The 24,579-nt window shown below is 46.3% G+C and overlaps 1 protein-coding gene across 5 annotated transcripts in view; it reads left to right on the forward strand.

Annotated features, from left to right (window-relative positions):
- Nucleotides 1-22,665, forward strand: part of LOC136171903 (death-associated protein kinase 2-like) — an 80,497-nt gene extending 57,832 nt beyond the window's left edge. For 3 of the 5 annotated variants that reach the window (XM_065940961.1, XM_065940963.1, XM_065940960.1), the window contains 4 exons: nucleotides 8,438-8,659; nucleotides 14,493-14,631; nucleotides 20,515-20,560; nucleotides 22,200-22,665. In XM_065940961.1, the coding sequence (XP_065797033.1) occupies nucleotides 8,438-8,659; nucleotides 14,493-14,631; nucleotides 20,515-20,560; nucleotides 22,200-22,297 (505 nt within the window). In that variant the 3' untranslated portion in view covers nucleotides 22,298-22,665. Of the gene's footprint in view, nucleotides 1-8,437; nucleotides 8,660-14,492; nucleotides 14,632-20,514; nucleotides 20,561-21,025; nucleotides 21,180-22,199 lie in introns of all 5 variants that reach the window. The other 2 variants (XR_010663934.1, XM_065940964.1) reach the window with 2 other exon arrangements.
- Nucleotides 22,666-24,579: the final 1,914 nt, after the last annotated feature.

The raw sequence follows: 24,579 nt of genomic DNA on the forward strand, positions 1-24,579 counted from the left end.
ACTAATGCAATATCATAAATCAACTATAGTTCAATAATATATACATATATGTGTGTATGTATATTATAAAAGAAAGAATACTACAACTCCCTCTTCTTAAGTGTGGGCAGCACACAGTGACTTCATTCCAAAAAGTAGAGTGTCAGAGAGCAGGGGTAACTTTACAGTGGAAAAAACCTGCAAATAAGACCTCAGCCAGGTGATCAAGGTTAACATCAACAGTAATAAGTTATATTGATAGTGTGTACCTTAATATGACATGAGAATTGTCCTTTACCTCTGTGGTCTTCCTTTCAAAATCCCTTAAGATTTTAAGATCCCCAAATGCTAATTATGAGAAAACTTAAACTGAGAAACTTTCTACAAAATGCCTTACTGAAAATTTGAAGACATCAAAAACAAGGAAAGTCAAAGAAGCTGTCACAGCCAAGAGAAGCCTAAGGGGACAATGATGACTAAAGGTAATAGCCTCAGTGGGATCCAGTTTGTTTTCCTTTGTGTGAATTCCTAGGCACCGAGCCACCTTTTCATATCTCTTTGGGGCCTGCAGAATTCATTCCTCTGGAGTTCTATTTTCTCAATTAAAATTTGTGTATAATCCAAAATCTTAACGCAAAAGCTCACTTTGCATTTGATAATATTTATTTCAACTATTACTTATCTTGGTGTCACAGAGGGCTGTCAGACCTCCATGGTCCCAATGAGGGAAGGTTTCTCACTCAGGTCAAGGCATCGGATAACTCCAATCACAGACTGTCCACCTGCTGCTAGTTTCCTCTCTTCAGGAGGGCCAAGGATGCCCTTGGCCAAGACCCCATCCTGGGACTACATCTGCCCCAGAATCCACAGCTGGCCCCCATGCACATGTTCAGGGCTTGGCAGGGACACTGCAGCCTGGGCAGAGACTGCAGATGAAAGGTGAGATTGGAATATTCTTGTGTTGTGTTACACACAAGGAAACTGAGGGTCAGAGTCACATGATTTACTAAAAGTAATAGAGCTAGAAATAGAACCTCAGTCTACTGACTGTAAATCCTGGAGTTAAGTCTAGGAGACCAGAAACAGACTTTTTGCTAAGGTGATGGGAGGAATATCTTTGTTCATGGGCGTGGCTGAGTGGAGACAGATGTTTTGAAAAGGATGGTGTGTCTGTGTGTGTCTGTGTGTGTATGTGTGTGTATGTGTGTGTATGGGGCCAGGTCAGTCAAGTTTGGCCAGGCAGAGGAGTGGGGAGGGGGCTGGTGACACCATCCCCAGACAGGCTCTTGCCCTGGGATCAGGGGGTGGGTCCTTTGGGATTGGGCCGATCTGGTTCCTGTGGATTGTAGATTTGAGCTCCTCCAGCTCACGCCTTTGACACACGCTGGCTGAAGGTTCCATTCCCCCTCTTCCTGGGCTGCACCTGGGGTGGCCTTGACTGGAAACTTCTAAGCACTGTCCTGCCCTGTTGGTACAACACACCTGCAGGGTAATTCCAGAGTAGATGTGGCTCATTGTTCTCCAGTGTGGGAAGAGGAACTGCAGTGATTGCTTGGGGGGAAGCAGGAGGAGGAACCTGGGCCCCACAACCCTCTGACCTGGAGCACTTCCCACTGATGCCTCTCACCTCCCATGACATCTCTCCCTGGTCTCTATTCTGTGCAGCTCTGCCTCATCTCCACCTTGATCAACTGGGGACTTTGGGGCGAGTTATTAGATTCGTGGACATTTTGGACTCTCTGAGAGAGAAAATGAGTTAGACCCACTCTATCAATAAACCTTAAAAATGCCTTTGGCGGTCAGCCCTGGGGAGTTGTAAGAACAAGTCTAGTTGGCCATAGCCAACCTTGTGGGAGTGGGTAGACCGTGGGAGTGATCTGTCTTAATTCTGGCTCTGAGAGGTGCATTGTCTTTTGAGAATTCAAAACCAATGATAAAAATTGAATAAAACTTATTCTACTTTTTTTTTAAATGATTTTCTTTTCAGAAGTAATTGATTTATTTTTGACAGTGGGAGTGGTCTGTCTCAATTCTGGCCATGAGAGGTGCATTGTCTTTTGAGAATTCAAAACTAATGATAAAAGTTGAATAAAACTTATTCTACTTTTTAAAGAAATGATTTTCTTTTCAAAAGTAATTGATTAACTTTTGGCTTCGTTGCTGCACGAGGGCTTTATTTAGTTGTGGCAAGCAGGGGCTACTCTCTGGCTGTGGTGAATGGGCTTCTTACTGCAGTGGCTTCTCTTGTTGCAGAGCATGGCTCTAGAGTCGGGCTTCAGTAGTTACAGCTCATGAGCTCAGTAGTTGTGGTGCAAGGGCTTAGTTGCTCTGTGGCACGTGGGATCTTCCTGGACCAGGGATCAAACTGGTGTCCCCTGCATTGGCAGGTGGATTCTGAACCACTGGGCCACCAGGGAAGTCCCCAGTCTACTTAAAAAAAAAAAAAAAATCTGTTTATTTACTTGACTGTATTGAGTCTTAGTTGAGGTATGTGATGTCTTTGTTGAATCTCTTGCAGTGCATAGATTCTCAAGAGGGCTCCATGGGGCTCCACGAGAGCTCAATGGCATGTGGGATCTTAATTCCCTGAGCAGGGATCAAACCTAAGTCCCCATCATTGCAAGGTGGATTCTTAACAACTGGACCACCCAAGAAGTCTCCCCAAATCAGTCTACTATTTATTATCACCATGCATTGGCAATTGTTAGTAATATCAATGATAAAACTCTCCTCTCTTCTGGGGTGGGACCCTTCCTTTCTGCTTGGTGCATCACTGCTGGCTAGTTACCTGGAGAGTCTCACTGAAGCTGGAGTTGGTTGACATGACTTTATGTCCTGTTCCCTCTATCAGGACCTGCTACCTGGTCCAACTTGCAAGTTACTTAACCTTCCTAAGCCTCTGTGTTCTGATCTGTAAAATGCAGCTAAGAATGATGTTAGCAAACATTTAAGAGAGGATAAAAGTGAAATTAGCATGAAGAGAGAAAAGCTGGATGTAAATGTTGTGATGTCCACATTGCTATACAAAATCTATCCCAGGTGTGAGATTTGGCTCACACCCAGATTACTCTTGGGCGGGAAAGAATTCAGGAGCAGTTGAGCCAGCCTCTTCCCTGAAACTTAGGAGTTGGTTTTGAAAAATATTTTTTATTTACTTTATTTTGGCTCTACTGAGTCTTTCTTGAGGTGCATGGGCTTCTCTAGTTCTGGCACAGGCTTAGCTGCCCCATGGCACGTGGAATCTTAGTTCCCCAACCAGGGATCAGACCTACGTCCTTCAATTTTTTTAAACATAATTTAATTTATTTGTTTATATTTATTTTTGGCTGTTCTGGGTCTTTGTTGCTGTGTGGGCTACTCTCTAGTTGTAATGTACAGGCTTCTTATTGTGGTGGCTTCTCTTGTTGTGGAACACTGGCTCTTGGGTGAAAAGCTTCAGTAGTTGCAGTACAGGAGCTCAGTGGTTGCAGTTTTTGAGCTCTAGTGCATAGGCTCAATAATTGTGGCTCACAGGTTTAGCTGCTCTGCGGCATGTAGGATCTTCCTGGGCCAGGGATCAAACCCGTGTCTCCTGCATTGGCAGGTGTATTCTTTACGCTGAGCCACCAGCGAAGACCCTGGAAGGCGGATTCTTAACCACTGCATCACCAGGAAAGTCCCAAACCATTTTTGAGTTCTGAGAAGCAGTTCCAGGTTACTCCTCATCATCTGATTCCTGAACAGACAATAGGAGACCCTAATGGGGTGCCCCCCCACCCTCCCCAGGCCCTGCCAAGTCCTGTCTGTGACACTAATCTTCACACACCCTCATTTGTCTTCCAGGGACACTGAATAAGTGAGGAGCTGGGTCCTCTGTCTGAGAAGAGGAGCATGTTCCTGATATAATTGCAGGAGAGCTGCTGGCAGGAGCAGGGAAACTAGTTTCTTTGTCTTGAGGATTTACTGTCCTTCACGAAACCCTCCTACGTGACTTTTGCAAGTCAGCCTCAAGCACAGTGTTCCACCCACCCCTGCCTCCTGCCTTTCTACTAGTTCGATGGTTTAGTCCTTTCTGGGGAGTTACGTCATGATCTTCCCTGTGAGGTGGACAGGCTGTGTGCCACCAGGGTTGAGAACCACTGCTCTAAGGATGAATAGAGTTGGTGAATTGTTTAAGATGAAGATAACCCCCAAATTGACTGTGCACTGGGATCATCAGAGAGTAGGGTGGGGTGGGGACATGTGTTAAAATGGCACTGATGCCCTGGCCACACATTGAAGTCCATGTAAATCAGCGACTTACTTCTGCCTTCACATGAGCAACAAACTAATAGCAGTAATACTAGTCACCGTTTATTAGATTTGCCTGCAGGCCAATGTGATGTATTTTTCTTTTTTTTAATTTAAAAAAATATTTATTTATTTACTTGTCTGTGCTAGGTGTTAGCGGCAGCATGTGGTTTCTTTTAGTTGTGGCCTGTGGAATCTAGTTCCCCGACCAAGGATCGAACCTGAGCCTCCTGCATGGGAGCGTGGAGTCTAAGCTACTAGACCATCAAGGAAGTCCCCCCTGATGTGACATATTTCCAGTCCTCAGAGTTCCTTGGCAGGGAATCACAGTTCCCATTTTACAGATGAGGAAACTGATGCACAGAGAAGGTGGCCACCGGCCCCAGGTGACAGTGTATGTCTCCTGAGACCAGGCCTGCCTGACCTGGAAGCCTGCTCCTCCTGTCCAGGGCTGGCCTCGTGGAGCACATACTCCACACGTTCCAGCACCTTCCCGAGGAGAGAGGAGACCAGCGAGTGGCCGTGGCTCCCTTTGAGGCTCCCCAGGGCAGGCTGAGTGGAGGACCCTTGTCTCGCAAAGAGAGGCAAGATGAGTGGCATTGGCTGGTATTTGGCTCTGTGTTAGTCATCTGCTCTCAAAATACCTCCTTTTGGCGGGAGGAGGACGCCTGCTCATGTTAGGCATGACCCCCAGTCACCTCTCGTTGCGTCAGCTACTCTCACAGAGAGAACACTCAAGAACAAACACTCATTTGCTTTTCGAGAGTTAGAGGAATTTTTCAGGCATGTGATACAGAAAAATGCCTCCGTTTCCCCCGAAGGAGAAGAGAAAGCTGTTTTGTCAAGGTGATCTGAAATATTTAGCTCTGCTTTATAAAAATCCTCTGCCTCCACCTCTGTGCTCCATAATCTTAAACAAATAGTTTAAAGTCCTTAGACTTTGGCTTTCCCATCCCTCAGGGCTGCTGTTGCTAGACTCCTTGAGGTGTCAGGGACGAGAGGAGCGTGGCCGTCCTGACTTGGAGACGCACAGCTGCCTGGGACTGGAGGCTTTGTTCAGTGTTTGCTGGCACCCGCTAAGAGGCCTGATGTCCCAAGGCCCAGAGTTGCTCTCAGGGACCAGAGATCTTGCTGCACGTGTTCCCTCTGACTTTGGGAGGTCTGATTTAACCCCACCTGCATCAGGCCTTCGTGTGTAGAGGGTCCAGAATCGGTATAAGAGGCATAAATAGCTGAAATTTTAGAGTTAGCAGAGAGGTGATATATACATGGCTCCACAAAGCCTTCCCATCGCAGCCACCGGGGCCCTCTCCCTCCCCAGAGTTCCATCTACACCTGATGTCTGAATCTTTGGTCCCTGCCCCTTCCTGTGCAGGCAGAACCTGGCACAGAGTACATGCTCAGGTAGCCCTGGGTAAAGGGGGATGGGGGATGGAGGGATGTGTGAACAGGTGTGTGGTGACATCTCTACGATGATTGCCACAGAATGCTATTTAAGTGTTGGCATCTCTTATTCCTCACTTGCTCTACTTGAGGGTCTGTTTTTTTGATCACTTGGGTTTATTTTGAAGGCTGTCTCACTGAGGATTATTCTAGTAATGGAGTGATTCAGATGTGCTACTAGTTTCTGAGGCTGAGGCAAACACAGTAAGTCCCCTACATACGAACCTTCAGGTTGCAAACTTTCAAAGATGCAAACGTGCGTCCCATCAGTGTCAGGTGTGAGTGAAACTGCAGTTTGCCCTCCATCTCCTATTGCTGAGGATCCTTCAGCTCCACCATCTCCCACCTCCGCTCTCTCCTCCAGTCAGGAACTCTTCTTGCTTGTTCCCTCGATGCCAGCCCCTGTATACCAGCTGTTGTACTGCACTGCTGTACTTTTCTAGGTACTATACTGTAAGACTAAAAATGTTTTCTTTATTTGTTATGTTTTTTATGTATTATTTGTGTGAAAGGTATTATAAACCTATTACAGTACAGTACTATATAGCTGATTGTGTTAGTCAGATACCTAGGCTACCTATGTTGGACTTACAGACAAAATGGGTTTACGAACACACTTTTGAAATGGAACTCGTTCTTATTAGGGGACTTACTGTATGCAGAGCACTTCTTTGCGTGTAACTTTTACCCCAGCGCCCCTAAGAGAGTACATCCAAAGTGGTGGTTATGGTTTTTGTCTCAAGCAGTAGGTATAGTGGGTGTCAGGAAAACCTGGGACACTGGTGGAAGGGGAGTGGGAGGATCCCCAGGAGGGTGGCCAAAGACTGAGAGTGGCCCCCAGTTATTGCCTTAACATCACCCCCAGTGATGGTGAAGGCCACTGCCCTTCCCTCTGTGTGTGTGTGTGTAGGGGGCTGCCTCTAGAGCACTCAGGGAGGCTGGCCTGGGGCTACTTGCCAGTTTGGCAGGTTTCTGCATACAGGTTTCTCAGGAGGCAGGTAAGGTGGTCTAGTATTCCCATCTCTTTAAGAATTTTCCAGTTTGTTGTGATCCACATAGTCAAAGGCTTAGGTGTAGTCAATGAAGCAGAAGTAGATGTTTTTCTGGAATTCTCTTGGTTTTTTATGATCCAGTGGATATTGACAATTTAATCTCTGGTTCCTCTGCCTTTTCTAAATCCAGCTTGTACATCTGGAAGTTCTTGGTTCATGTACTGCTAAAGCCTAGCTTGAAGGATTTTGAGCATTACCTTGCTAGCATGTGAAATGAGCACAATTGTACGGTAGTTTGAACATTCTTTGGCCTTTCCTTTCTTTGAGATCAGAATGAAAACTGACTTTCTCCAGTCCTGTGGCCACTGCTGAGTTTTCCAAGTTTGTACCATTTCATGGATGCTGTCTAGGTCCATGGAGTGAAGGATTCAGGCTCAGCCCTGAAGGGCACTAAACATAGTCTTGACTCCTTCAACTGTCTTAGCAGTTCGTGAACAGGGGGCAGGATCCTCAGTTCTTTGGCCTGGCTTTGCCATTAACTCTGTGATGACCTTGGGTGAGTCACTTGATGTCTCCTGTGCCTCAGTATCCTAATATTTTACAATTCTCTGGTGCTATCTGGGCTCCCCTGGTAATTCAGCTGGTAAAGAATCCGCCTGCAATGCAGGAGACCCTGGTTTGATTCCTGGGTTGCAAAGATCCACTGGAGAAAGGATAGGCTACCCACTCCAGTATTCTTGGGCATGCTTGGTGGCTCAGTTGGTAAAGAATCCGCCTGCAATGCAGGAAATCTGTATTTGATCCCTGGGTTGGTAAGATCCCCTGGAGAAGAGAATGGCTACCCATTCCAGTATTCTGGCCTGGAAAATTCCATGGACTATCTGTCTTCTAATCATGAGAAACACCCACCGAGGTTACTAACAATGTTAGGCTGCCTCCACCCCATCCCCACTTCCACCGGGATCCCCCCAGCCCCGCTGTCATAGCCTCTGGCCTTGTCTTTAAGTGCTTTAGCCTGGTGTTTGCTCTGTCTTCTTATTGTCCAACCCACTACCTGGTTGTGTCAGGTAGTTGAAGTTTGATTTGTTGGGAAGGGTTGGAAACCAAGGTGAAAACATGAGACTAGAGAGGTGATTTGTCTCCTTACAATTCTAAATAGATGAGTTTGTCCTTGCTTCCAGATAAGGGAGGCCCAAACAGATGATCGTTAGTAATTTGACTGTGCTGACCATTTTTATTATTCATTCATTCATTCATTCCCTACCTTGATGCTTGTAGGATCTTAATTCCTTGACCAGGAATCAAATCTATACCCCCTGTGGTGGAAGTTCAGAGTCTTAACCACTGGACCACCAGGGAAGTCCTGCTTTTCCTTTCAAATCTTTCCATTAAGTAGTATAAACTTCTGGACCTTGTGGTTTCATCTGGTGAATACAAGACAGAGGTTCTAGCTGAAGCTGTGTCATCTGGACCAAACCAGTAGCTTTTCAGGGCCTCAGTGTTCCCATCTGTACACTGGGAATGACAACACTGCCACTCCTTCCTAGTACAAGGTAAAGGATTCATAGGAACAGAAGGGGAGCCCAGAACTTGCTCTGTCTCCGTCTCCGGATGATGGCCAGGTGGGGATCCTGGCTGATGACGTGACTTGTCCTGCCCCGGAAGAAGGAGTTGCTGTGGCCGGGGGTGGAGGCCAGATCACTTCTCCCAGGTCTGCAGTGATGTCCTCATTGTGTGTGTCTGTGTCCCCGCAGCGGCCAGTTCGCCATGGTGAAGAAGTGCCGGGAGAAGAGCACGGGGCTGGAGTACGCGGCCAAGTTCATCAAGAAGCGGCAGAGCCGGGCCAGCCGGCGGGGCGTGTGCCGGGAGGAGATCCAGCGGGAGGTGAGCATCCTGCGGCAGCTGCTGCACCCCAACGTCATCACGCTGCACGACGTCTTCGAGAACCGCACCGACGTGGTGCTCATCCTCGAGCTGTGAGTGGGAGCCTGGGACCCTGCGGGCAGCAGGCGTGGGGAGGGGGCCTCCAGCCACAGGCCCCGGAGGGAGCAGCAACCAGCTGGCCAGACGCTCGACCCGGAGGAGATGAAGTCGGTAGGAGATGGTTACCCTCAGTTACCCGCTCCTCCTCCGGAACCCAGGCTGCGGAGACTGAGGGCCAGGGTCTAGGTCTGGCTTTCATTGGGCCCTGGGGATCAGAGGGAAGAAGTGGCCAGCGCTGGGGTCCTTTCCTGGCTGGTGAGCACGTTAGAGGGTGGATGGGGGGGCGGGGGCGGAGCAGGAGGGCCATTAAAGAGAGTCTGTTTTTCAAAGCAGAGAAGAACAAGCACCCTCCCAGCTCTTTGAAGCCCTTCCCCAGCCCTTTCCCGGAAAACCCCGGGGCCTTTGTACTGTGTCTGATGCCTTTGTTATGACTGTGCATGCGTGCATAGTCCCTCAGTTGTGTCAGACTCTGCAACCCCATGAACTGTAGCCTGCCAGGCTCCTCTATCCATGGGATTCTCCAGGCAAGAATACTGGTTATTGTAGTAACAATTATTTAGAGAGCTCTGCTGTAAGCCAAGGTCCTTTGTGCTAGTTATCTTGCTCAATTTTCAAAGAAGCTGTGTTGAGGGAAGTGTTATACTTACCCCGAGAGGACTTTACATTCACTTTGCCGAGAATGTCTCATCTCATTTAATCCTCATAACAATCCTATCACACAGAGACTCTTATTATCTCCATGTTACAGACAAGAACACTGAAGTCCAGGTCAGTTATTAGATCCTACAACCAGGAAGTAGCGGCACCAGGGCTGGGGTCACACTGCTTGTGTGTGTGAGGTGGGATGGCCTTGGGCTGGGCCTGCTGGGGAAACCTTCATTCCAAGTCTGGAAGAATTTGGATGGGTGATACACCAAGACTCCAGGGTTTGGTCGGGCACCTGATGTCCCTCCTGGAGACAATTCCATGGACTGGGGATGTGGGGCTCTGGCGGACCATAGAGTTTGAGCCGGACTGTGGCACAAATGACGATGGCTGTGTCCAGTCAAGCAGCAAGACCCCGTGTTGGGAGTGTTCTGAGCCTCATAGGCGTGAGGCATCTGCCAGTGAGCAGAGGAGTAGTGGCATTTGTCTCAGCAGCCCCTGACTTTGTGACCTGGGGCAAGTCACCTCACCCCTCTGAGCTTCAGCTCTCATCTGTAAAGCTGGCACCCATCCTTAACCCACCTGCAAGTTGGGTGGGCCACCTGACTTTGGAGACCATTCTAATTTGAGAACATACTCTGGTGTTGCCAGGCTATAGATTTATGTAGCGGATGGGCATTTGTATACTCTTGCATTGAATTCTTAAATTATCCAACTCAACATTCCAGTGCATAGAATCACCCATGCTTTGCCCTCGTCTAACTTCCAAAGTCCTCCATGTTTCTCCCAGGGACCTCTCAGCCAGTTGGACTAGTCATTGTGTTGTAGCCACGTGTTCCGGGAAACAAACTCACTCAGAAGGACAGTGCAGATAGTGGAGTGCAGTTTATTACACCGGCAGGCCCAAGGCAGAGTCTCCTCTTAGTCAAGGACCCCGACCAGTTTTTGTGAAACCTTATATACCCTAAGTGTACTTACTAAAACCTACCTCCCCAACTTCCTTGAAACTAGTCTTGACAAGGTAAAAGAGAGATACAATCAAAGTTAACCCATGATTCATGTGTCACAAGACTAGATAAACAGTGGACATTTATCAATAGGACTGTGGTCATATCCCGATAAACATAATGGAATTTATGACTGTCCTGTTACAGAGATAATTAGCATATTCTTTTAGGCAACAGAGAGTCCAAGTATGAGCCCTGAGGCTCTTTTATCCAGGGGTCTGGTTCCTCATTGGTATGCCACTTCTATAGACACCGGGCACAAAGTTGAGAGTCCATTGGGAGAGTGACCATGTGTGTAGCCTAATGTCCGCAGCCTGGCCTAAGATGGAGTCCAGCTCTGCCTGTTTCCTCCTTCAATTGTACACACCTGCCTGGCTCAGACAAGCCTGGGGGGTTCCTACAGGTGCAGCCAGTGATGTGGATGGCCCGAGGTATGACGTGTCCCGAGGCTAAGGGTCAGCAGATGGCATGCTGGTTCCCAGCAGAGAGTGACAAGCCCACCTTTGCTGGGAAAGCCAGGCCATTTCTTTAAGTCTATTGCCCATAAACCTTATAGCAACTAAAAAAGAAATTATATTCAGAAGCCAACCACCCAAACACAGCCATTTAGGTTTCCCTGTGGTTCCTCTCAGTCTTTATCTATTTGTGTGCAATCTTTGTCCTTGTAGAGTTTCATGCTCTACTCCCCCTCCTGCACTAAGTTCACATAATGTCATGAAAAGCTTTTTTCCTTTTCACTGATCATATCATGTTTCAATGAATTATATACATATATCTCCTTGTTGTAGGACATTTGATTTTTCAGTTTCTAACCATTATAGATTTTATTGCCATAAAGCAACTTTCTTCCCATATTTTCCCATTTTCTTCTGAATTAATTTTTTTTAGATAAATTCTCAGGAATGGAGTGAGCAAGCTGACATTTTTAGGCTCTTGGTGTCCTCACCAAGGACAGTCTTGGTTAACCAGTACCACCTGCAACATGGGAATATCCCATCTCGCTGCAGCCTTGCCAACCCTGGGGCATTTGTTTTAAAGCAGGGTCCATTATTTATTGTCTTTCTCTCTATATATATTGAATATATATATATATATATATATATATATATATTTGTTTTGTATATATATATATATATAATGTAGGTATGTATATTTTTTGAGGTGAGGGAGCCACGCTGTACTTCATATTGGATCTTGGTTCCTAGACCAGGGATCCAACCCATGCCCCTTATGGTGGAAGTGTGGCGTCCTAACCACTGGACAGCTAGGGAATCCCCAAGTCCTTTATAGTTACAATGATGTTTGGTGATTATTTGTTGTTTTGGTCATTTTAATTGGCATTTCTGTCATTGCTGGGGAAGTTGTCTGTTACTGTCTGTTTGTAGAACCCTAGGAGTTGGGATCTAGGATGTTCTTGAGTTGTTGCTGTTTCTGCAAGCAGGTCATGGTCATTTCTCCAACCATGGTTAGCAAGCAATCACGTGCCCTCTTCTTGGGAGCCATCACTGCCTATAATATCCCTTGTCATACTAGTACTCCTGTGGTCTGCTTGAGCTGCTCTGTTTGTGAAGTTCTGTCTGTTCATAGTTTCTCTATCTCCTCCTTAACTCTCAAGCTGTCTCACTGTCTCAGGGTGCCAATCTGTGGTACTAGGGATTGCTAAGACAGTGTCTCAGCCTTGTGTGAGCAGGGTCTGAGAGGAGGACCTTCCAGGAGAGAAGGGCTTTTCATGGGCTTTAAAAATATATTTATTTATTTATTTGGCTGCATCAGGTCTTTGTTGCGGCACTTGGGATCTTCATTGTGGCACGCGGGATCTCTCATTGCGTTGCATGGACTCTCTGGATGTGGCTCACAGGCTTTAGTTGCTCCACCACATGTGGAATCTTAGTTCCCTGACCAGGGATCGAACCTGCGTCCCCTGCATTGCAAGGCGGATTCTTTAACACTGGACCACCAGGGAAGTGCCTTTCCGTGTGCTTCTGTGTGTGACCTTGGTGACCACTGTTGAGCTGCTCAGGAGCCTTCAGCCTTCTGGTCCTCACTGTGCCCTACTAGGTTCATGGGTTTGCCTGATAACTTAAACACAGGTGTCAGAGCCCATCTGTTGATGCTTGCAGATTTTGTGGATGGAGTTACCTCTCAGCACTGTTGTCTGATGCAGGGCTTCCTCCTGCTTCCTGCTGAAATGGCCAGTGCTCAGACGGCATCCCAGCCCTGATTTAAGTCCCCTTCAGCTGTTATTACCCCACCCATGATGACTGGTGCTGCAGCCACTTCTCATAGGACTGATGAAAGCAGGGGTGGGAAGGATTTAGCTATCCATATAAATTAGCTTCCCCTGAAGGAGGGCATGGCAACCAACTTCAGTATTCTTGGCTGGAGAATCCCATGGACAGAGGAGCCTGGCGGGTTACAGTCCATGGGGTCACAAAGAGTTGGACACAACTGAGTGACTTAGCACAGTACAGCATATAAGTTGACTTCTGTACGGTGTAAAGAATATTTTGAAACTCTTAAGAAATTAACTCATGTCACATGTGGAGCTGGCTTTGAAAAATGTAGGTCTGCCCTGGAAGGTTTGGGCAGCCCTCCCATCCCATGCTCCTGACGCCTCTGGGGCCCACTTGACTCCAGGCTGGTGGAAAGGGATACCTCAGTGGGTGCATTGAGTCCTGGGGACTGGGAGCAGAGCAGAGGCCAGGCTGTTAGGTTTTTCTTTTCCTCTCTAAGTTAAATTGTTTAGTGATGTGAGAGGAGAGAGGCTTGGGTGGAGGGGTGTGGCTCCAGGGCAGAGGCCTTGGAGCTGAGAAACTCTGGGGAGAAACTACATTGTGAGGGTGGCAGTTGGGTTGAAACAAAACCCAGGCTTCTTGATACCCTTGAGAAGACATGCCTGAGAATTGATGCAAGTGTTCCCAGCCTGGGTGTCAGGGCTGGGACCATCACCCCAGCAGGCTCATCAGCCTCCCACTTTCCAAGTCTCTAGGGGCAATTCTCAGGGCCACCATAGCTGTTCCTCTCTTCATCCAAAGGAGACCATGTCTGTCCGGGTCTCTTGCCCGGATCACACTTTCAGGTAGAGCAGCTGTTTACTGACCCCCAACCCCAAGTCCTCACCCAGCCAGGGCCTTACATCAGTAACTTTGGGTGACAGGACACATCTCCATTATCATGATATTCTTTTACCTTTATGCAGCATTCAGTTTAAGGTAGGAAGGGCAGTATATGCCCAAGGTCACAGCCTCCCATGACCCAGCAAGGCTGCAAGTATGAGAACAAAGGTTGGGCTGGGTCCTGTGTGTTCCCAAGGGACACTGTGGATTGGAAAATTTGCAAAGGACTCCAACAGTTCTCTTGCAAATGCCAAGGTTTCACTTCTCTATGATATAGAATATTCTGTGCCATGTTAGTGTTTTCTTTTAAGTTTTATTTTATTTTATTTTTTGGCCACACCTTGAAGCTTGTGGGAATGGAACCCATGCCCCTGCATTGGCAACGCAGAGTCTTAACCACTGGACTGCCAGTGACGTCTTGGTGTGTTGCTATTTTAAATGTCTTCTTTCCTTTGTTCTTTTATTCATCCACCTTCCCTTGAATGTCTTTCTTGCACACAGTGCTGTGAGAGCAAAAGGTAATGCAGCCTTTACCTTTATAGAAGGTCATGCCTTCTATAAAGTCACAGAAAGGGGCTTTGTGAACAATCATGGTCAGTCTGCCCATTTTGCAGGTGAGGAAACTGAGGCCTGCCTAGTGTAGGTGGGGCAGGGAGTTGTCCAAAGCCAGTAGCAGGGCTGGACTGGAAACTAAGTCTCCATTTTCTGGCCCAGCATATGTTCCTCTTTGTCATCCCACATAGCACTTGTTTTTGTCCTCGGTCACCTCAGTCATATGGCAGAAGGGGAGCACCCAGGGTAACCAGGGACCTGAGCCTCGAGTATTAGCAGAGCCCCTTTTGCTGTCACCTGAGTGTTCCACCTCTTGTGATCCAAAGGAAACACAGCAAATAGAAGTAGTAACAAAGTCAGTCTCTGTGCTGGCTGGACTGAGCCTGAGAGGTGGGTGAGGGGGTTCTGCCCTGCAGAGTGCCTGGGGGCTGGGGCGGGGGCAGGGGCTTGGGCTTCTGGCACATGGGACTGACTGGGGCTGGGCCCTCCCTACCGGTGTCTTGCAGAGTGTCCGGAGGAGAGCTCTTCGACTTCCTGGCCCAGAAGGAATCCCTGAGTGAGGAGGAGGCCACCAGCTTCATTAAGCAGATCCTGGAAGGGGTGAACTACCTTCATGCCAAGAAAATCGCTCACTTTGATCTCAAGGTCAGTGACGGGGGGAAGGGAAAAGAGTCAGTTCAGGAAGAATGGACCCAGTCTCTCCAAATGTCATTGCCAGGAGGGGTCAGCACTCGCTTGACCTTCCTCCCTCATCTTACAGTTGAAGACTCTGAGCTCCTGGAAAAGAAATGATGGCTCAGGAGTGTCCCTGTCCTGAGTTTCATTCCACAGGTCAGGTTTCATTCATGTAGGGGCTGATGGCAAGAAGCTTCTGAATCAGACTAAAGGTACCTTATCTCTTTCAGGGGGCACTTGGGCTGTAAGTTTTAAATAAGTGAGCCAAGGACAGGAAATGTGAAACAAAACCCATTTCACAAGACTGAACTTTTCAGTAACCAAGAGCTCATTCCCAAGCCACAGAGTTAGATGCCTTCAGATGAGTAGTGTTGAGGTTGCCTGGCGCTCCAGACCCAGCACAGCGACCAGCATCCCTTGACCAGAGGTTGGAAATCATAGAGCCCAGTGACCACTGGCTGCATTCCCCCACCCCACCCCTTCCTGTAGCCATGAAACTGCTTCCAGGGGCCACTGATCATTTGTGGTCACTGGCGTTCAGGGTTGAGAAAGTCCATGGTGACCACATAGAACTTCACAAAGCAAGAGTGCGGTCAGAGTCAAAGGATTGGTTCCCATAGTAGCTGAGCTCAGGTTCATAGACTGTTGAGCCTTTACAGACAGGTGAAGCATAAAGATCCTCCAACCTGTGATCAGGGGGACCCACTTACTGGGGAGGAGACGCACTCATTTTGCTATGCAGAAATTCCTGTGGTGTCTCAACCACTGTGCCGAGTGTCTGGGTGTTGCTACAGGTATAAAAGCAATTCAGGACTTCTCTGAGCTTAGTTCCTCTTTTCCAGGAACTTGTGCAGGAATCAGAAAAGAGAGATCAATAACTCTAAGTGCTGTTGTAGAGGGAAGTACATGGGAACTGGGTGTCTAAATAAGAAAGCGTCTAAGTCAGACTCTGTTGTCTAAGAGGACTTCTTGGAAGAGGTGTATTTGAGTTGAATTTTGAAGGATTATCAGGCATCATGAGAGGGGAAGGGCCTTCTAAGGAAGAGAGGTCAGCAGATATATGGTCCTGAAATAGCATTCAGGGTAGTTCAGGCAAAGGTTGAATGTGCTGAATGGAGAACCTGGGGGAGAGCAGGAGGCAGACTCAGGGTATGGGAGCTAAGCCAAGGAATTTGAACTTTACTCTTAGAGATACAGGACCAGGTGAGCAGGGAGGTGAAGAGAGCAGATGGGTATTTCTGAAAGATCCCTCTGAATGGGAGCACAGATAGAATGGGGACAGTAATCTGGGTGAGATGTGGCAAGTGCCAAATTAATTTGAGGAGCGATGGATTCAAGATCTTTTACGGTTGCTCTGAAGATTGATTAGGTACCTAGTTAGATGTGGGAGATGAGGGGAAAGGCAGAGTTCAGGATGATGCCCAAGTGCTGGCTATGGGTCCGGCCCAGAGAGTTTGGCATGCCTGGGGTCTCAGCAGCTGCACCAGGGCATGGTTCCAGCCCAATTCTTACTCTGCCCTGTGGGGTGACCTGCTGTGAGCCTCCCCTCCTTAGTCTAATTGTCGCAGGATCTTGAATTCCTCCAACAGAAGCTATCTTGCAGAGTCTCGCTTGGGTGTCACAGAGTACAAATCAGGGTCATCAAGGAGTGTGTGGCTTGGGCTGGCCTTTGGACCTCAGCATGATAATACACCAAGCAGGAAAGGGGCTACCTGGATTCACCTGTGGCTTCTTCCTGGTAATGCTGTGGATAGTTGACTTATTTTCTGTATCTTTTCTGGTTCCAGGAGGTCCAGATGGGGTCCTTTAACACAAATGATAATGCTTAGCTGTCAGAGTTGTAGAAATGAGACAGAAGCAGGATTAAGTGCTGGATACTAGATAGATGCTCTGTAGTAGTAGCTGGTATTTTTATTTCCCTTCCCATAACAGAGGAAAAGAAAACACAGCTCTTGTTTTGGGCCCTGCTAGAGTAGGAAAACAAAGCCTGCTGCTGCTGCTGCTGCTGCTAAGTCACTTCAGTCGTGTCCGACTCTGTGCGACCCCATGGACTACAACCTACCATGCTCCTCCGTCCATGGGATTTTCCAGGCAAGAGTACTGGAGTGGGGTGCCATTGCCTTCTCCGACAAAGCCTGCTAGTGCAGTTCAAAGTTGCCCAGCAGAGAGCTGAGTGTGGTTGTTAGGTGGGGTTGCTGGTGGGGGATTCTTGTCTGGCTCCTGGGCTCAATCTGGACATTTTCCACAACCTGGGGAGAGTCCGGGTTTCTCCTGCATGCGTGTAGGGTGAAGATGCTGGTAACCCCCACCCTGCCTCGTATCCTTAGCATTGTGTGGACTCTGAGCCTTCTGACTCCCCTCCCATGGGTCCCTTGGCCCAGGCCCAGCTGAGCAACCTCAGAAGTGATGAGTAGCTGGAACTCAGTGGGATTACCTCATGATTGACTAGACTTCCCGGAGCCAGAATGTGAGTTCCCCTTAGCTGAAACTTCCTGCCGCTAGGGGGGCTCGTGCAGGAGTTCCAGCTGGTGGCTTAGAGGGGACTTCCTGTTTCCATGTTGTTTCTCACCATATACGATTCATTTTATATGAACACATTTCTCTTTCTGACTTTCCTTCTCCATGAGGGTTCTCGGCCTTCCCCTCCTCTTGTATTCTGTTACTTCTTGCCAAGTGAGTCAGGCTAGCTTGGCCGCCCCATGAATTCAGTCACCATGTTATCTCCACACCCCTGCTCATGAGCTGTTCTCCACGCTCACCTTCCAGCTGGAAGGAAGAGGTGATGGAGGAGGGTCAGCTCTCTGGCTGGCCTTTGGAAGAGATGCAGAGTACATCATGTGAAATACTAGGCTGGATGAAGCACAAGCCAGAATCAAGATTGCTGGGAGAACTATCAGTAACCTCAGATATGCAGATGATACCACCCTAATGGCAGAAAGTGAAGAGAAACGAAAGAGCCTCTTGATGAAGGTGAAAGAGGAGAGTGAAAAAGCTGGCTTAAAACTCAACATTCAAAAAAATAAGATCAGGTCCCATCACTTCATGTCAAATAGATGGAGAAAAAGTGGAAACAGTGACAGATTTCATTTTCTTGGGCTCCGAAGTCACTGCGGATGATGACTGCAGCCATGAAATTTAAAGACACTTGCACCTTGGAAGAAAAGCTATGACAAACCTAGACAGCATATTGAAAAACAGAGACATCACTTTGCTGACAAAGCTCTGTATAGTCAAAATTATGGTTTTTCCAATAGTCGTGTACAGATGTGAGAGTTGGACCATAAATAAGGCTGAGGACTGAAGAATTGATGCTTTCAAACTGTGGTGCTGGAGAAGACTCTTGAGAGTCCTTTGTACAGCAAGGAGATCAAGCCAGTCAATCCTAAAGGAAATCAACCCTGAATGTTCACTGGAAGGACAAATGATGCAGCTGAGCTCCAATTCTTTGACCACCTGATGCGAAGAGCTGACTTTGGAAAAGACCCTGATGCTGGGAAAGGCTGGGGACAAGAGGAGAAGCGGGCCACAGAGGATGAGATGGTTGGATGGCATCACTGATTCAACGGACATGAGTGAGCAAACTCCAGGAGATAGTGAAAGACAGGGAAGCCTGGTGTGCCGCAGTCTGTGGGGTCACAGAGAGTCAGACACGACTTAGTGACTGAGCAGCAACAGCAACAGGCCACTTCATGTGTCTTGTTTGATCCTGTTAGTAACCCTCTTGAGGTAGGTTTTTGGTTATTCCTGATTCACAAGTGAGAAGTCTGAGGCTGATAGAGCTTCAGTAACTTGCCCAGTGTTAGACTGCTGGTAAATGGCAAAACTGGCATTCAAAGCCAGTTTCTAAGTCTCTATCTATGTTGATTCCCTAAAAACAGGTTGTGCAAGAGACGTGCATGTGACTGCATTGGTTCATTCAAACCTGCATCCCATCGGCCATTCCTGAGCACCTACTACATGGCAGCCCCTCTTGGGTAGAGCAATGGAAAAGAGAGACGAAGCCCCCATCCTCCCTGTGGGGCCACGGATACTGGGGAGGGGAAATATAAGAGGCAATTGTAGTGCAGTTGGTTCTCTGCCAGAGGCATGTCCACATACCATGCAGGCCCTTGGGTCTAGTTGTTGGGTCTACAACAACTAGCTCTGTATGTTGATGGGGGTGGGAGGGTGGGGGTCGTCACAGGAGAGGTTCCAGCAGGGAAGTGTTGGAGCTAGGTGATGAGCAGAGGGGAAGAAGCTTGTCAGAAAGGCATTCTTGCAGAGTGAATTGCAGGTTGGGGTAAGGGTGATGATAATCAGCCAGGATGTAGCACAGTGTATGCAGGCCAGAGGTGGGAGGGCCTTGAATGCCGGATAAAGACAGACTCGGGCCTGGGGCGCACTGGAGCCTGGTGGGGAGGGGCTATCTGTGGTCTCATCTGCAGTGTGCCATGGAGTGATGGGACTGGATGCCATGATCTTAGTTTTTTGAATGTTGAATTTTAAGGCAGGGTTTTGCTCTCCTGTTTCACCTTCATCAAGAGACTCTTTAGTTCCTCTTCACTTTCTGCCATTAGGCTGGTGTCATCTGCTTATCTGAGGTTATTGATAGTTCTCCCAGCAATCTTGATTCCGGCTTGTGATTCATCCAGCCTGGCATTTCACAAATTTCCCTAAATTACCAAAGTAAATGAGTATATGTGGTCTCCCAGGTAGCTTAGTGGTAAAGTATCCGCCTGCCAATGCAGGAGATGTGGGTTTGATCCTTGGGTCAGGAAGAACTCCTGGAGAAGGAAATGGCAACCCACTCCAGCGTTCTTGCCTGGGAAGTCCCTTGGACAGAGGGGCCTGGTGGGCTATGACTCTACAGTCTATGACGTCGTAAAAGTCAAATATAACTTACTGACTAAACAGCAGCACCAACAAATGAATATAGATTGATTTTATATCACCTCCTTTGTTGTTCACAATAAGACTTACTGTTAATGACATTGAGGGGATTTATATGGTGTTTTGATTTTAAAGAAAACTGATCAAGATGGTCTCTAAGGTCTCTTTAGCCATAATAGGTTATGATTTTTCCCCATCATGAAAAACATTTGTCTCAGTAGTGAATAAGGATATGAGAATTAGATCAGGTGCTCCAATGTTCCCTGAAGAGTAGACAAATCTTTATCATATAGCATGATTTAGTTACCACAATATTTGCAATAATTTTGTGGGTTTGTCTCAAAAACTCTGGTTCTTGGAGGTTAGCTCATTTGAGCAAGTGAGTGCAGCGGGACCCAGAGGGATAGCTTAACCAGTGGTGTACTTGAAAATAAATTTATCAAGATAATAGTAAATGAGAAAATGATGATACTGAAAACTGTATATCGTGAACCCATTTTTATGAAATATGCAATAAAAATAAATTTCCAGCCTTGGTGGGTATGTGTGTTATGAAAAATTTCATGGGTATAGAGAAAAATATGGAAGAAAGTACACTAGATTAAAGTGACTTTCTTTTGGGGTGGGGCAGGGAGTAAGTTTAGATACTGATTTGGGAGGAAAAGGCAGAGTACAGGGGAGAGATTTTGGAGCAAAACATGTATGAGATCTCATCTGTGTAAAATTCTAGGTATGTGTTTATAAAAAAATAATGAGAATACCCCCTGTAGACTTTCCTCATGTGACCAAAAAAAAAAAAAAAAAAAAAGAAAAAGAAAAAATCCTTGTAACTTAAGCCATCATTTTAGCAAAGAGTGTGAAGATGTGTCCCAAGTCTTTGATGTTGGAAACAGGACTGGACTTTCATCTCTAGGCTCTGGAGTTCATTGTATATTCAACCTCACTTATCTAAATGTTTTGCTTTCAATGTATTTTTTTTCCTAGTTGGAAATCTACATTTCTGAAGGAACCCACTCAACAGAGGAAGATAGTAAGTGAATTTTGAACCATTATTAGAAAACAGCTTTATATAGTACTTTATCTTGGATATTAGGTTCTTCCACCAGCCAAGCATCTACTGGGTCATATGCAAGTGTACAAAATCAGCTACTAGCTTTTCCTTGAGAAGAAATTAATTTTTTCAGTGGAATGCTGGGTGAACGGGAATTAAGCCCTGTGGATATTGACTGGTTTAGTCCAGGGGCCACACATCTGTAAAGAATGTGCAGCTCGCTGGAGAGGGTGTGGAGAAAAGGGAACCCTCTTACACTGTTGGTGGGAATGCAAACTAGTACAGCCGCTATGGAAAACAGTGTGGAGATTTCTTAAAAAAAGTGGAAATAGAACTGCCACATGACCCAGCAATACCACTCTTGGGCATACACACTGAGGAAACCAGATCTGAAAGAGATATGTGCACCCCAATGTTCATCGCAGCACTGTTTATAATTGCCAGGACATGGAAGCAACCTAGATGCCCATCAGCAGACGAATGGATAAGGAAGCTGTGGTACATATACACCATGGAATATTACTCAGCTGTTAAAAAGAATTCATTTGAATCAGTTCTAATGAGATGGATGAAACTGGAGCCCATTATACAGAGTGAAGTAAGCCTGAAAGATAAAGATCATTAGAGCATCCTAACACATATATATGGAATTTAGAAAGATGGTAATGATAACCCTATATGCAAAACAGAAAAAGAGACACAGATGTACAGAACAGACTTTTGGACTCTGTGGGAGAAGGCGAGGGTGGGATGTTTCGAGAGAACAGCATGTATATTATCTATGGTGAAACAGATCACCGGTCCAGGTGGGATGCATGAGACAGGTGCTTGGGCCAGGTGCACTGGGAGGACCCAGGGGAATCGGGTGGGAGGGGAGGTGGGAGGGGGGATCGGGATGGGGAATACGTGTAACTCCATGGCTGATTCATGTCAATGTATGACAAAACCCACTGCAATGTTGCGAAGTAATGAGCCTCCAACTAATAAAAATAATTGAAAAAAAAGAATGTGCAGCTCTGGCAACCTTGACATACAGACTCTGAGGAGAGCTTTGCCTCTTTTCTTTGGTGGCAGGGGAGAGAGCTGTATGTTTGAAGCTGAAATCAAAGGTCCAGAGAATAAAGCGTTAGGGAATCTTGGGGTAGGGGTTGTCTTTGTGAGTTTGGATTAATGTATTATATTGAATTTTTTTTTTTTTTTTTTTGGCCATATTCTGTGGCATGTGGGATCTTAGTTCCCCGACCAGGGGTCGAACTACAGCGCCCCCTGCAGTGCAAGCATGGAGTCTTCCTGGGTTAATGTATTAAACTGGGAGTAAAGAACCCCCCCCCCCTTTTTTTTTTGAGAAGCTTTTTAATATAAAGACTCTCTGGCCTACAGAGAGAAACAAGGTGGCAACCACTTAAAAACAGCAGAGATGGAATTCAGGAAAAGCAAAACTGAAATTACAGGAAATTTTTTTTCTCTTTAAGTCTTCCTTTCAAAACTTACAAATATTTAGCCAATATCTGCATTAAGTTTTCAAGGAGTTGAATTCCATTTTAACAAACTAATAAAAATAGTATCTGTTGCTGTATATTGACAGAGTTATGCTAACTTGTGTGTGTGTGTTTTGTAGTCAACAAGCAGATAAATGACAAGGAGCGAGTGGCGGCTGCCATGGAGAATCCCAGCTTACGGGAAATCGTGGAACAGTGTGTCCTGGAACCTGACTGATAGCTGTTTAAGAGCCACTGAAGTATAATCATTTGATATATTTGTTTAAAGTCTTTGTAAAATGTAAAAAATTCATGTTTAATACATAGGTGATTTGTACCTCAGAGCATTTTTTTAAATGATGATTTCCAAGCAAGATTTAATTATAAGGTAGTACCTAGTTTGTTCAATGTCTAACATTCTCAGGATTTGTAATCCTTAAATAATCAGACAAAAATATTTTCTAGTTACTGTGTGTAAGATGAGTTGCAATTTTTCTGATGCCCGTTCTGATGCTTTTCATGTCAAAATATTTACTGTGCCCAAGTGTATTCAATTTAAACCAGTACACTGTAAAATAAATAAAACAGATGATTCTTGTACACACATTAGAATGTTTTTATTTAATTGTAAATTTCAGTGTAAACACTCAAAGATACTTCCATACCTTTATTTTCTGATTGTTATGTAGAATCAGAGATAGGAGAGCTAAGGCTTCCCTGGTGGTCTCGTGGTTAAGAATTCCTCTGCCAACACAGGGACACAGGTTCGATCCCTGGTCTGGGAAGATTCCACATGCCATGGACCAACTAAGCCAGTGTTCTGCAACTACTGAAGCCCACACTCTTAGAGCTAGTGCTCCATAACAGGAGAAGGCAGGGCAATGAGAAGCCTGCACACTGCAATGAAGAGTAGCCCCTGCTCGAGGCCACTAGAGAAAGCCCATGTGCAGCAATAAAGACCCAGTACAGCCATAAATGAATGAATGAATCAATTAATATTTTAAAAATTTATTTCAAAAAAAAAGAACTAAAAAGAGTCCTTAAGACCAGGCCTGGGACCTGCTTTCCTTCAAGAAGAATTCTGGATACATTTATAAATAAGAAACAAACGGGAAGAGGGCCAGAACTGCTCGAGGTTTCAAGCCTGAAGCAAGCTCAAGTTAGCAAAGAGCTGATGCCATTTTTTTCTTAAATAACATTATTTGGTTTTTGTTTTTTAAGACTTTTTTTTTTTTTTAATGTAGACATGTTTAAAGTCTTTATTGAATTTGTTGCAGTATTGCTTCTGTGTTATCTTTTGGCTTTTCGGTTACAAAGCATGTGGGACCTTAGCTCGCTGACCAGTGATCGAACCTGCACCCCCTGTATTGGAAGCTGCTGCTACTGCTGCTGTTAAGTTGCTTCAGTCGTGTCTGACTCTGTGCGACCCCATGGACTGCAGCCTACCAGGCTCCTCCGTCCATGGGATTTTCCAGGCAAGAGTACTGGAGTGGGTTGCCATTGCTTTCTCCATGTATTGGAAGACAAAGTCTTAACCCATGGACCACCAGGGAAGTCCCAAGTTTGTAGTTTTGACTCTTAGATGTGACTAGATACTTTAGTGCCATGAGATTGCATGGTTAAAAGTGATAGGATGACATACTCAGACAGAAGTCATATGTCTGTCCCAGTCTTCACCATGGGCAGAGAAAGATCAGGCCTTCTCAACAGTTTCAATGGATTGTTGTTGTTTAGTCTCCAAGTTGTGTCGAACTCTTTTGCAACCCCGTGGACTGTAGCTCACCAGGCTCCTCTGTCCATGGGATTTTCCAGGCAAGCATACTGGAGTGGGTTACCACTTCCTCCTCCAGAAGATCTTCCCAACCCAGGGACTGAACCCTTGTCTCCTGCATCAGTGGGCAGAATCTTTACCACTGAGCCTTCAGGGGAGACGTCAAAGGATTAATGGGGGTGGGGGACAAAAATAAAACCAGTTCTGACACAACATCCTTTACAGAAATCTTGTTGAAACAATCTTGGCTTCTGCTGAGGCTCTGCACTGTGGGATGGTCACAGCAGAGCTTTATCCCCGCGATGTTGAGATGATTAAAAGTTGCTGCTGCCAGAGAAACCACTGACATTGTGGCATCAGTGCACCAGATTTGTGGAAATTTCACTGTCGATTCTTGATCTTTTGCTGTGAAAGTTCTCACTGGCTCCTCTCTTTCTTCCAGATCTTTAAAAATCTGTCACCCAGCATACATAAATATTAGTAATATTGCTGATTTTTAGTCACTATGTAATCACTTGTTTCTAAATTACAAAACCAGAGACTTCCCTGTTGGTCCAGTGATTAAGACTCTGCACTTCCACTGCAAGGGGTGCAAGTTCAGTTCCTGGTCAGGGAACTAGCTCCCACATGCCTCAGGGTATGGTCAAATAAATAAATAAATTACAAATCCACCAGGAAAGGTCCTTAGGACCAATGCTAAGTTTCCAGTTTCATGGTATTCTGGGATCCAAGGCAAGAGCTAATAGTAC

The sequence above is a fragment of the Muntiacus reevesi genome, chromosome 7 (assembly GCF_963930625.1).
Source record: "Muntiacus reevesi chromosome 7, mMunRee1.1, whole genome shotgun sequence".
NCBI lineage: Eukaryota > Metazoa > Chordata > Mammalia > Artiodactyla > Cervidae > Muntiacus > Muntiacus reevesi.